Here is a 13,626-nt window from a genome sequence, read left to right as displayed (position 1 = left end):
CATGATAGTTCTAGCGTACTGCCTCACTAACTACATACCATGATAGTTCTAGCGTACTGCCTCACTAACTACATACCATGGTAATTCTAGACTACTGCCTCACTAACTACACACCATGGTAGTTCTAGACTACTGCCTCACTACATCACATCCAGGAAACACCTCGCACCTTTTTACCATACGATAATATTCTTCTGGGTATTACGCCTCAGGAAGGTTCCGTGGGAGTATACATTACTCGTTGCAGGCTACCACAACTACAGCGGTATTATGTGACGTAGATTTAACCTAGCTTTGCTGTGTATATTATAAATTAATCGTGTACTTGCCTATATTAGGCTCCAGTGGTCGAGTCACAGCTCCTATAGTGACGTTACTGCTAGTTTAACTAATCTTGCAATTATTATAATTATTAATTATTTTCATAGTTTTATGTACCCCATAACTTTCGTATGGGTTGTGGCTAAAATATTAGAGGCATATACACAAATAACCCGCACATAAAAGAGAGAAGCTTATGACGACGTTTCGGTCCGACTTGGACCGAAACGTCGTCGTAAGCTTCTCTCTTTTATGTGCGGGTTATTTGTGTATCGTTCCAGTCACGGTATTGTGCCTTTTTGTTATTTATTAGAAGCATATAATGGGTCCAGGGGCTGTAACTCAGCATTAGAGGCACATATACAGTCCTAGCTGACATCAGTGACATACTATATAGAAAGCCGCTTATTATGCAGAGCATTTCAGTTAAATTAGGTCAATTTTGTCCCGGGATTCGACCCACACCAGTCGACTAACACCCAGGTACCCATTTATACTGATGGGTGAACATGGACAACCGGTGTAAGGAAAAACTCCCAATGTTTTCACCCTTGCCGGGAATCGAACCCGGGCCCTCAGCGTTTGAAGCGAGAGCTTTGGCACCAGGCCACCTGACACCGTGGGTCCAGGGACTGTACCTCAACATTACAGAAACACATAATGGGTTCAGGGACTGTACCCCAACATTACAGAGGCATATAACAGGTACAGGAATTGTACTTCAAAATTACAGAAGCACATAATGGGTCCAGGGAGTGTACCTCAACAATACAGAAACACATAGCGGGTCCAGGGACTGTACCTCAACATTACAGAAGCACCTAATGGGTCCAGGAACTGTACCTCAACATTACAGAAGCACATAACGGGTCCAGGAACTGTACATTACAGAAGCACATAATGGGTCCGGGAACTGTACCTCAACATTACAGAAGCACATAAAGGGTCCAGGAACTGTACCTCAACATTACAGAGGCATATAATGGATCCAGGAACTGTACCTCAATATTACAGAGGCACATAATGGATCCAGGAACTGTACATCAACATTACAGAGGCACATAATGGATCCAGGAACTGTACCTCAACATTACAGAGGCACATAATGGATCCAGGAACTGTACCTCAACATTACAGAGGCACATAATGGATCCAGGAACTGTACCTCAACATTACAGAGGCACATAATGGATCCAGGAACTGTACCTCAACATTACAGAGGCACATAATGGATCCAGGAACTGTACCTCAACATTACAAAGGCACATAATGGATCCAGGAACTGTACCTCAACATTACAGAGGCACATAATGGATCCAGGAACTGTACCTCAACATTACAGAGGCACATAATGGATCCAGGAACTGTACCTCAACATTACAGAGGCACATAATGGATCCAGGAACTGTACCTCAACATTACAGAGGCACATAATGGATCCAGGAACTGTACCTCAACATTACAGAGGCACATAATGGATCCAGGAACTGTACCTCAACATTACAGAGGCACATAATGGATCCAGGAACTGTACCTCAACATTACAGAGGCACATAATGGATCCAGGAACTGTACCTCAACATTACAGAGGCACATAATGGATCCAGGAACTGTACCTCAACATTACAGAGGCACATAATGGATCCAGGAACTGTACCTCAACATTACAGAGGCACATAATGGATCCAGGAACTGTACCTCAACATTACAGAGGCACATAATGGATCCAGGAACTGTACCTCAACATTACAGAGGCACATAATGGATCCAGGAACTGTACCTCAACATTACAGAGGCACATAATGGATCCAGGAACTGTACCTCAACATTACAGAGGCACATAATGGATCCAGGAACTGTACCTCAACATTACAGAGGCACATAATGGATCCAGGAACTGTACCTCAACATTACAGAGGCACATAATGGATCCAGGAACTGTACCTCAACATTACAGAGGCACATAATGGATCCAGGAACTGTACCTCAACATTACAGAGGCACATAATGGATCCAGGAACTGTACCTCAACATTACAGAGGCACATAATGGATCCAGGAACTGTACCTCAACATTACAGAGGCACATAATGGATCCAGGAACTGTACCTCAACATTACAGAGGCACATAATGGATCCAGGAACTGTACCTCAACATTACAGAGGCACATAATGGATCCAGGAACTGTACCTCAACATTACAGAGGTACATAATGGATCCAGGAACTGTACCTCAACATTACAGAGGCACATAATGGATCCAGGAACTGTACCTCAACATTACAGAGGCACATAATGGATCCAGGAACTGTACCTCAACATTACAGAGGCACATAATGGATCCAGGAACTGTACCTCAACATTACAGAGGCACATAATGGATCCAGGAACTGTACCTCAACATTACAGAGGCACATAATGGATCCAGGAACTGTACCTCAACATTACAGAGGCACATAATGGATCCAGGAACTGTATCTCAACATTACAGAGGCACATAATGGATCCAGGAACTGTACATCAACATTACAGAGGCACATAATGGATCCAGGAACTGTACATCAACATTACAGAGGCACATAATGGATCCAGGAACTGTACCTCAACATTACAGAGGCACATAATGGATCCAGGAACTGTATCTCAACATTACAGAGGCACATAATGGATCCAGGAACTGTACATCAACATTACAGAGGCACATAATGGATCCAGGAACTGTACCTCAACATTACAGAGGCACATAATGGATCCAGGAACTGGGCCCCAAAGCTTCGATAACTAAGTTACAGTGGTAATTCACATGTTTATATCCGGTTACAATCGTAACGAGTTATTTATGCATACATGAATTCATTTGCAAAATATATTTCATTGTGGCTCTTGTGTGGTTTTCGATTATATTAACTTTGTAATATAACATAAGAGTGCAGGATTTATTAATTACATTATTATTAATGAAATATATATGATATGAGCAGTTATATTTGTTTAAGAGCATTTGGTATATATTTTAGCCATGTTTTGTTGCCAAGATGTTGTTTATATTTTATGAAGTTATTATTTTCATTAGTACGAGTTACAATATTGCATTATATGAGGGTAGACCTATTCTATGAAGATCAGAGAAGGTTGCGAGAGTATATGGGTGGTTGTAGAGTAACAGAATTATTGCTAATTTAATGAATTACAAGAGGGATGTGTCGAGGTCCAGTGAAATAATGTTATCTATAGTGATTTTTGCGAGTTGACTGTTTTGGGAGAGGATTATGTACTGACGTGGTGCTCTGATGCTCGTAGTATGGTTCTGATTGTAAATTACTCGGTTTTAAAGTAGAGGTAGTGATATATCGGCGATTTTTTAAGAACCTAAGAACATAAGAAAGAAGGAACACTGCAGCAGGCCTACTGACCCATGCGAGGCAGGTCCAAGTCTCCTACCAGCTTAAGCCAATGCCCCAACCTAGTCAGGGCAGGTCACATTCACTTAAGGAAGGAACACGACAACTGACCTAGTAGCACAAACTAGTCAGGTCCAACTCACACCCACCCACACCCACTCATGTATTTATCTAACCTATTTTTAAAACTACTCAACGTTTTACCCTCAATAACTGTACTTGGGAGTTTGTTCCACTCATCCACAACTCTATTACCAAACCAGTGCTTTCCTGTATCCTTCCTGAATCTGAATTTTTCCAACTTAAAACCATTGCTACGAGTCCTGTCTAGGCTAGATATTTTCAGCACGTTATTTACATCCCCTTTATTTATTCCTGTCTTCCATTTATACACCTCAATCATATCCCCCCTAATTCAATGCCTTTCTAGAGAGTGCAGATTCAGGGCCCTCAGTCTATCCTCATAGGGAAGATTTCTGATACATGGGATCAACTTTGTCATCTTCCTTTGTATGTTTTCCAGAGCATTTATATCCATAAATAACAAAACAGGCACAATACCGTGACTGGAACGATACACAAATAACCCGCACATAAAAGAGAGAAGCTTACGACGACGTTTCGGTCTGACATGGACCATTTACAAAGTCACACTAACCAGAAGTGGAGCAGGACGGCTATATATAGGCAGGAAGAGGTGGTGGTAGTAGTAGTAGTAGTACAAGAATGGTATATAATACCGACAAGATGAAATTAAGACACATTTATATCCATTCTGTAATACGGTGACCAAAACTGTGCAGCATAATCTAAATGAGGTCTAACCAAGGATATATAGAGTTGAAGAGCAACCTGAGGACTCCTATTATTTATGCTTCTTGATATGAAGCCAAGGATTCTATTAGCTTTATTGCGAACACTTGTGCACTGTTGTCTTGGTTTCAGATTACTGCTAACCAGAACTCCTAAATCTTTTTCGCAATCCGTAATATTAAGATCGACATTATTTAGTTTATATGTGGTATGGTTATTTTCCTGTCCAACATTTAGAACTTTGCATTTGTCTATATTAAACTGCATCTGCCACTTCTCCGACCACTGCATCAGTCTATTCAAATCTTCCTGGAGTGCTCTAATGTCCTCGTCAGAATGAATTCGAAGGCCTATTTTGGTGTCATCAGCAAACTTGCTAATGTTGCTATTTATGCCCTCATCTATGTCGTTTATGTAGATTGTGAACAACAGGGGGCCCAACACTGACCCCTGTGGAGCACCGCTCGTGACGCTTTCCCACTCTGATTTCTCCCCATTTATGCAAACTCTCTGCTGCCTATTTGTCAACCATGCCTCTATCCAGGAAAAAAATCCTCCTATTCCATGTGCCTTAATTTTCCTCAATAGTCTCTGATGTGGGACCCTGTCAAAAGCCTTACTGAAGTCCATATACACAATATCATATTCATTACCATGATCTACCTCCTCAAATACCTTAGTGAAAAAAAGTTAATAAATTCGTAAGGCAGGAACGCCATTTTCTAAAACCATGCTGAGATTCTTTGATTAATTTGTGCTTTTCAAGGTGGCTACGAACTGCCTCGGCAATTATTGATTCCATAAATTTTCCCACAATGGAGGTTAGGCTTATTGGTCTATAGTTCGAAGCTAAGGACCTGTCATCTACTTTGAAAATAGGTATCACATTTGCCATTTTCCACTTATCTGGCACCATGCCAGTCTGTAGTGATATATTGAAAAGATTAGCCAGAGGTTTGCTAAGCTCCTGGGGATTTGTTAGGTTTTAATTTATCAATTTGCCTAAGGACCATGTCACTTGTGACCCTAATCGTGCATAGTTTATTATCATCCTGTTCTACATAATTTATTATTTCTGGAATATCGCTGGTATCTTCCTGAGTAAAAACTGAGAGGAAGTATGTGTGAAAAATTCTACACATTTCCTTATCACTGTCTGTGAGCTGACCCGAGTAACTTTTGAGTGGGCCTATCTTGTCCCTGATCTTACTTCTGTATACCTGAAAGAATCCTTTTGGGTTAGTCTTCGATTCTCTTGCAACTTTAACCTCATAATCTCTTTTTGCTTTTCTTATTCCCTTTTTTATTTCTCTCTTTAACTGAATATATTGATTACTTGATTGCCCCTCTCCTCTTTTGATTTGCCTATATATGCCTCTCTTTTGACCAGTGAGATGTTTTAATCTATTGTTCATCCATTTAGGATCATTTTTGCTTGATCTGATTTCCTTATTTGGAACGTAAGTTCTCTGAGCAGCTAGAACTATGCTCTGGAAAATGTCATATCGGCAACCATCACCACCTACCTGACCCATAGTCAGGTCATTCCAGTTCAGCCCACCCAAGTAATTTTTCAGTCCTATGAAATCAGCCAAGCGGAAGTCAGGAACAGAGACTTGATTGCCATTATTAGGGGAATTCCATGATATATTAAAACTGCGTGATTTTTGATCACTTTCCCCAAGCTCATCATTAACCTCAAGATTATTAATTAGTGTTTCCCTACTGGCAAGAACCAAGTCAAGGAGGTTATTTCCTCTAGTTGGCTCTGTCACAAACTGTTTTAAAAAACAATCCTGAATCGTATCAAGAAAGTCACTTGATTCTAAATTTCCTGTCAAATTGCTCCATTCAATCTGTCTCTAGTTGAAAGCTCCCATTATCACAACCTCTCCGAGGCTATGGGTTATTTTGTCATTGGTTAGGAAGCTAGTTATTAGCTGTTTATTGTTATAAGTTTTTATTTATGTTAGGTGTGTGTGTGTGTGTGTGTGTGTGTACTCACCTAGTTGTACTCACCTAGTTGAGGTTGCAGGGGTCGAGTCCGAGCTCCTGGCCCCGCCTCTTCACTGTGTGTGTGTGTGTGTGTGTGTGTGTGTGTGTGTGTGTGTGTGTGTGTGTGTGTGATAAATAAGTGTATTTTTTTAGTACAGCTCTAGTCATCGTTGGCAGCGGCAGGGCATGGATCACTTCTGCTCTGGTTTGGCACCATTACCTCAGTCTAGGATTGAGGTGAGGATATTTTTCCATCTTAGGAGGTGGAGTCTCTATATATCTGGGAAAGAGGCTGCAGCATCCCTGAAGCTGCACTCTAAGAGATGAGTGTGTAAGTTGTGATCATAGTATTGTAACGCAAGAAGGTTTATGCTTGCCTTGGGTCCTAATAAATTTGTAAATATAGGTACAGATAACAAATGTGATTATAATATACGGATAACCAGTAATCAAGAGATTCTAACTTATGACGTTCTGCTCCGACTTGTACCATTAACTAGTTACAGTATTGTGCCTTTTTATTCTTTGTGAATATGTATTAGGTGTGTTATAGTGGCTAGGTGATTTTATTTATGCCTTTAAAGGTTTTGTGATAATGTAAGGGAAATAACACAGGGAGAATAACTTATTTGGTAACTTATTGGGCCTGTTAACTATAAACTGTTAAGTACAAACCACTGTTAAGTGCAAACCACTTAAGTACAAACTGATGTTAAGTGCAAACTGATTTTTAAGTAAAGACTATTATGTACAAACTGCTAGGTTTATTCCAAACAGCTGTGGATGTGTATATTATACACAAATAACCCGCACATAAAAGAGAGAAGCTTACGACGACGTTTCGGTCCGACTTGGACCATTGACAAAGTGTGACTTTGTCAATGGTCCAAGTCGGACCGAAACGTCGTCGTAAGCTTCTCTCTTTTATGTGCGGGTTATTTGTGTATCGTTCCAGTCACGGTATTGTGCCTTTTTGTTATTTGTGGATGTGTATTTTCATTTCACCCAGACTGGCAATAAAATATATTCTTATATTGTGGCATTATCAACTGATCATTACTGTCTAGTTACTATTTCTTGTTTATTATTATATGCGGTTCTCAGGATTATTAACAACAGACGACCCATTCACCAATTACCACGCCATTTCCAGTCATATCTCTATTTCATTCCCTTCTTCTTGACATCCATCCCTGTAATTATTTAGTGATTACCTATAATATAAACTTTATGCCTCCTCATCCCCGACACCTCATATTTTAGCAAGTGCGTTATTTAAAGTAGACGAAGGGTATTATATTTTCAGAATGGTAATGTGTCGCTGTGTGTACACTCTTTTGACAGTTCTTGAACATATGTGACGGAGTTGTTTCTGAATTCATTAATTTTAGCGTATTTCAGCAGATAACGACACTAAGTGCGACATTAGTTCCTCTGACGAAGTTTACATTTAGTTGTCTTCATCAGGTGGTGATTTAACTTCCCACAGGTACTTGTAACCCAGCCAGGTACAAGTATGTTCGCCAGGACGGGTCCTGGTCCGGGTCTTCTCCATGTGGTGACCCGGCAGTGGCTCCCCACTGGGGGGAGGGTGTAACCCAGCCGGAGCCTGGTAGTAGTGACATCCAAGACTCTGCTGATACTGTTGGAAACACTATAGCCATGTGGCTCCTGCATGATAGTGATGATAGGTGGACTGACTGGTGTCACACTCACTCTCAAGTCATTGAAGTTCAGTTGAAATTCTTTTCGTATTGTCCTCAAACTACTAGATGCAGCCCAAAAGCCTAATCTATTCCCTCTTTGCAGGCATATTATGCCTTTGCCAGTTCATCATTTCTGTCAGTCATCTGATGACTAGTGCTAGGTGAAATTCTCTCTGTTTTCACGGGGAAACTATTTAATTTACACTTTAATAAACCTTATTCTTAATGTAGTACGGGTGGATTGCAGTCTTAATGACCCAAGTGTAGTAGTAATTCTTTAAATCTAACAGAACTCTCCATTTACACAGCTTGAAGAGCGGGTATGGCTTGGAGCTACGACAGGACGGGAGATGTGGTGTTCTGGGGTCTAGTAAGTGGCGTGGTTGCTGCCTCGCTGCATGTCCTGAATATATGCTGCCCTTACATTGTGTTCCCTGCTGTCTGGCTCCTCACTGCTGCCGCCTCGCTCACTCTCTCCACACTCACGGTGAGAAGTCGCTTTGGGGAAAGTTTTGCTATGTAACACATCTTCGTATTGTCACTGGTTGGTTAATGGGGGTTTAAAACCTATTTACTACACCACAAGTCGGGAATATTTCAATATCTAAAATATCGACCCCTGTAACCACAATTAGGCGAGTGTGTGTGCGCGCGCACGCACACACACACACACACACACACACACACACACACACACACACACACACACACACACACACACACACACACACACACACACACACAAGAGATTAGTGCAGAAGCTAGAGCATCAGGCGCATATAACAGGAAGGGCACTGCAATGGATCAGAGAATACCTGACTGGGAGGCAACAACGAGTCATGGTACGTAATGATGTATCACAGTGGGCACCTGTGACGAGCGGGGTCCCACAGGGGTCGGTCCTAGGACCAGTGCTATTTTTGGTATATGTGAACGACATGATGGAAGGGTTAGACTCAGAAGTGTCCCTGTTTGCAGATGATGTGATGTTAATGAGGAGAATTAAATCTGATGAGGACCAGGCAGGACTTCAAAGAGACCTGGACAGACTGGACACCTGGTCCAGCAAATGACTTCTCGAATTTAATCCTGCCAAATGCAAAGTCATGAAGATAGGGGAAGGGCACAGAAGACCACAGACAGAGTATAGGCTAGGTGGCCAAAGACTGCAAATCTCACTCAAGGAGAAAGACCTTGGGGTGAGTATAACACCGAGCATGTCTCCGGAAGCACACATCAATCAGATAACTGCTGCAGCATATGGGCGCCTGGCAAACCTGAGAACAGCATTCCGATACCTTAGTAAGGAATCATTCAAGACACTGTACACCGTGTATGTCAGGCCCATACTGGAGTATGCAGCACCTGTTTGGAACCCGCACTTGATAAAGCACGTCAAGAAACTAGAGAAAGTACAAAGGTTTGCGACAAGGTTAGTTCCAGAGCTAAGGGGAATGTCCTATGAAGAAAGATTAAGGGAAATCGGCCTGACGACACTGGAGGACAGGAGGGTCAGGGGAGACATGATAACGACATATAAAATACTGCGTGGAATAGACAAGGTGGACAAAGACAGGATGTTCCAGGGAGGGGACACAGAAACAAGAGGCCACAGTTGGAAGTTGAAGACACAAATGAGTCAGAGAGATAGTAGGAAGTATTTCTTCAGTCATAGAGTTGTAAGGCAGTGGAATAGCCTAGAAAATGACGTAGTGGAGGCAGGAACCATACACAGTTTTAAGACGAGGTTTGATAAAGCTCATGGAGCGGGGAGAGAGAGGGCCCAGTAGCAACCGGTGAAGAGGCGGGGCCAGGAGCTAAGACTCGACCCCTGCAACCACAAATAGGTGAGTACACACACACACACACACACACACACACCTATGATAAAGCTCATGGAGCAGGGAGGGGGGACACGGTAGCGGTCAGTGAAGAGGCGGGGCCAGGAGCTGAGTCTCGACCCCTGCAACCACAAATAGGTGAGTACATATGCACTCATATACAACAGGCCTAGTGTCTAATCGACATGTGCCTAGGACAAAATGGTAACAAACTACCTCACGGTGTATGTATGGTATATATCCTTCGTATCTATTATTATTATTATTGTTATGCTTTATAATGGGGAAGCGCTAAACCCGTTGAGGCCATAGAGCGCCTGTGGAATGGATGGTAGTAAGGCTTAGCTCTTGACAGAAGGTTAGTTCTGTCTCCGGCTTACATGATATACTCCTCACCCAGCCACAAGTTGGGTATCAGTCGTCGAGCAGGTTGCCCAGATTTTGGCATCCATTATTATTTGGTGGTGAGAAGACTCGTTTTGATTGGAAGAAGTTACATTGTATCACTGTATCAACATGCGTGGACCCGGACTGTTCAACATCTTACCAGCAGATACATCGGAAACACTTCCGGGACATGTTTCTCGAGAGGAAACTTCCCAAGTACCTCCACTAAGTGCCCGATCAACCAGGCTGTGAAGGATATGTGGGCCATCGGGCCGCCAGCAGCAATAACCTGGTTGACCAGACAAGACTGACCCTGGGCCGCCAGCAGCAACGACCTGGTGGACCAGACAAGCCTGACCTAGGGTCACCAGCAGCAATGACCTGGGTGATTATCAAATGGTATACAATACCGACAGGTTGGTAGATAAGACACATAGGCAACATTTAGGCAACTTTATTCCGAAACGTTTCGCCTACACAGTAGGTTTCTTCAGTCGAGTACAGAAAGTAGGCAGTACTTTCTGTACTCGACTGAAGAAGCATACTGTGTAGGCGAAACGTTTCGGAATAAAGTTGCCTAAATGTTGCCTATGTGTCTTATCTACCAGCAATGACCTGGTTGACCAGACAAGACTGACCCAGGGACTCCAGCAGCAACAACCTGGTTGGTCAGTCAAGACTGACCCAAGGCCACCAGCAGCAACGACCTGGTTCACAAGACAACACTGACCCAGGGTCACCAGCAGCAACGACCTGGTTCACAAGACAACACTGACCCAGGGTCACCAGCAGCAACGACCTGGTTGAGCAGACAAGCCTAACCCAGGTCAACAAGTAGCAACGACCTGGCTGACAAGACAAGACTGACCCAGGGTCACCAGCAACAACGACCTGGTTGACCAGACAAGCCTAACCCAGGTCAACAAGTAGCAACGACCTGGCTGACAAGACAAGACTGACCCAGGGTCACCAGCAGCAACGACCTGGTTGGTCAGCCAAGACTGACCCTGGGCCGCCAGCAGCAATGACCTGGTTGACCAGACAAGACTGACCCAGGGTCACCGGCAACAACAACCTGGTTGGTCAGCCAAGACTGACCCTGGACCGCCAGCAGCAACGACCTAGTTGACCAGACAAGCCTGACCCAGGGGCGGGCTCCGGGAGTAGGAAAAACCTCTCCAAACATGCACTATCAAAGCCTTTACCGAAAGAGACGTTTCGCCAATCAGCTTTTTTTGTGTTCGATACATTAATATATAGTGAAGAAGGAAGAAGTGACGAGGTAACTCGAGGTAATCAGTCCTTCAGCCTTGACTGGCATTCAGTTCCTCAGCCTTGATGAAGGCTAAAGGGCCGAACATCTATCAGGGCTAAGGGACTCAACACCTTAATGAAGAATTAGATACATGTGCAACATCTAGGTATCTTTATTTTTAAACGTTTCGCCCTCCAGTGGCTTTATCAGCACAAATTCAAGGGCATGATGGGAAGACTGCAGCCCCTCAGCCTTGGACTTGGTGAGCACCGTAATTTTAAAGAATGTGAAGCACGGGCAGTAAAGTAAAAACCTTTCAAGGCAGGTGAAATTGCTGACCTAGGAAATGTACAGAGAACTTTCACGGCGCGCATAACGGAGATAAAACACCTCAATTACTGGGAGCGCTTGAGGTTCCTGAACCTGTATTCCCTGGAACGCAGGAGGGAGAGATACATGATTATATACACCTGGAAAATCCTAGAGGGACTAGTACCGAACTTGCACACGAAAATCACTCACTAGCCTATCCGATGTTATCCTGACGCCAAATGACTTCGAACAGGCGATAAATGACATGCCCATGCACTCTGCCCCAGGGCCAGACTCATGGAACTCTGTGTTCATCAAGAACTGCAAGAAGCCCCTATCACGAGCCTTTTCCATCCTATGGAGAGGGAGCATGGACACGGGGGTCGTCCCACAGTTACTAAAAACAACAGACATAGCCCCACTCCACAAAGGAGGCAGTAAAGCAACAGCAAAGAACTACAGACCAATAGCACTAACATCCCATATCATAAAAATCTTTGAAAGGGTCCTAAGAAGCAAGATCACCACCCATCTAGAAACCCATCAGTTACACAACCCAGGGCAACATGGGTTTAGAACAGGTCGCTCCTGTCTGTCTCAACTATTGGATCACTACGACAAGGTCCTAAATGCACTAGAAGACAAAAAGAATGCAGATGTAATATATACAGACTTTGCAAAAGCCTTCGACAAGTGTGACCATGGCGTAATAGCGCACAAAATGCGTGCTAAAGGAATAACAGGAAAAGTCGGTCGATGGATCTATAATTTCCTCACTAACAGAACACAGAGAGTAGTCGTCAACAGAGTAAAGTCCGAGGCAGCTACGGTGAAAAGCTCTGTTCCACAAGGCACAGTACTCGCTCCCATCTTGTTCCTCATCCTCATATCTGACATAGACAAGGATGTCAGCCACAGCACCGTGTCTTCCTTTGCAGATGACACCCGAATCTGCATGACAGTGTCTTCCATTGCAGACACTGGAAAGCTCCAGGCGGACATCAACCAAATCTTTCAGTGGGCTGCAGAAAACAATATGAAGTTCAACGATGAGAAATTTCAATTACTCAGATATGGTAAACATGAGGAAATTAAATCTTCATCAGAGTACAAAACAAATTCTGGCCACAAAATAGAGCGAAACACCAACGTCAAAGACCTGGGAGTGATCATGTCGGAGGATCTCACCTTCAAGGACCATAACATTGTATCAATCGCATCTGCTAGAAAAATGACAGGATGGATAATGAGAACCTTCAAAACTAGGGAGGCCAAGCCCATGATGACACTCTTCAGGTCACTTGTCCTATCTAGGCTGGAATATTGCTGCACACTAACAGCACCTTTCAAGGCAGGTGAAATTGCCGACCTAGAAAATGTACAGAGAACTTTCACGGCGCGCATAACGGAGATAAAACACCTCAATTATTGGGAGCGCTTGAGGTTCCTAAACCTGTATTCCCTGGAACGCAGGAGGGAGAGATACATGATTATATACACCTGGAAAATCCTAGAGGGACTAGTACAGAACTTGCACACGAAAATCACTCACTACGAAAGCAAAAGACTTGGCAGACGATGCACCATCCCCCCAAT

At 43.3% G+C, this 13,626-nt stretch overlaps 1 protein-coding gene across 3 annotated transcripts in view; it reads left to right on the top strand.

The window, feature by feature from the left end:
* Nucleotides 1–13,626, top strand: part of LOC128697021 (D-beta-hydroxybutyrate dehydrogenase, mitochondrial) — a 76,086-nt gene that overhangs the window by 15,639 nt on the left and 46,821 nt on the right. For 2 of the 3 annotated variants that reach the window (XM_070095177.1, XM_053788525.2), the window contains exon 2: nt 8,544–8,722. In XM_070095177.1, the coding sequence (XP_069951278.1) occupies nt 8,558–8,722 (165 nt within the window). In that variant the 5' untranslated portion in view covers nt 8,544–8,557. Of the gene's footprint in view, nt 1–6,722; nt 6,767–8,543; nt 8,723–13,626 lie in introns of those variants that run through there. The other variant, XM_053788526.2, reaches the window with a different exon arrangement.

The sequence above is a fragment of the Cherax quadricarinatus genome, chromosome 49, assembly GCF_038502225.1.
Source record: "Cherax quadricarinatus isolate ZL_2023a chromosome 49, ASM3850222v1, whole genome shotgun sequence".
Taxonomy (NCBI): Eukaryota; Metazoa; Arthropoda; class Malacostraca; order Decapoda; family Parastacidae; genus Cherax; species Cherax quadricarinatus.
The sequence above is the reverse complement of the archived record's forward strand: the minus strand, read 5'-3'. Positions and strand labels throughout refer to the sequence as shown.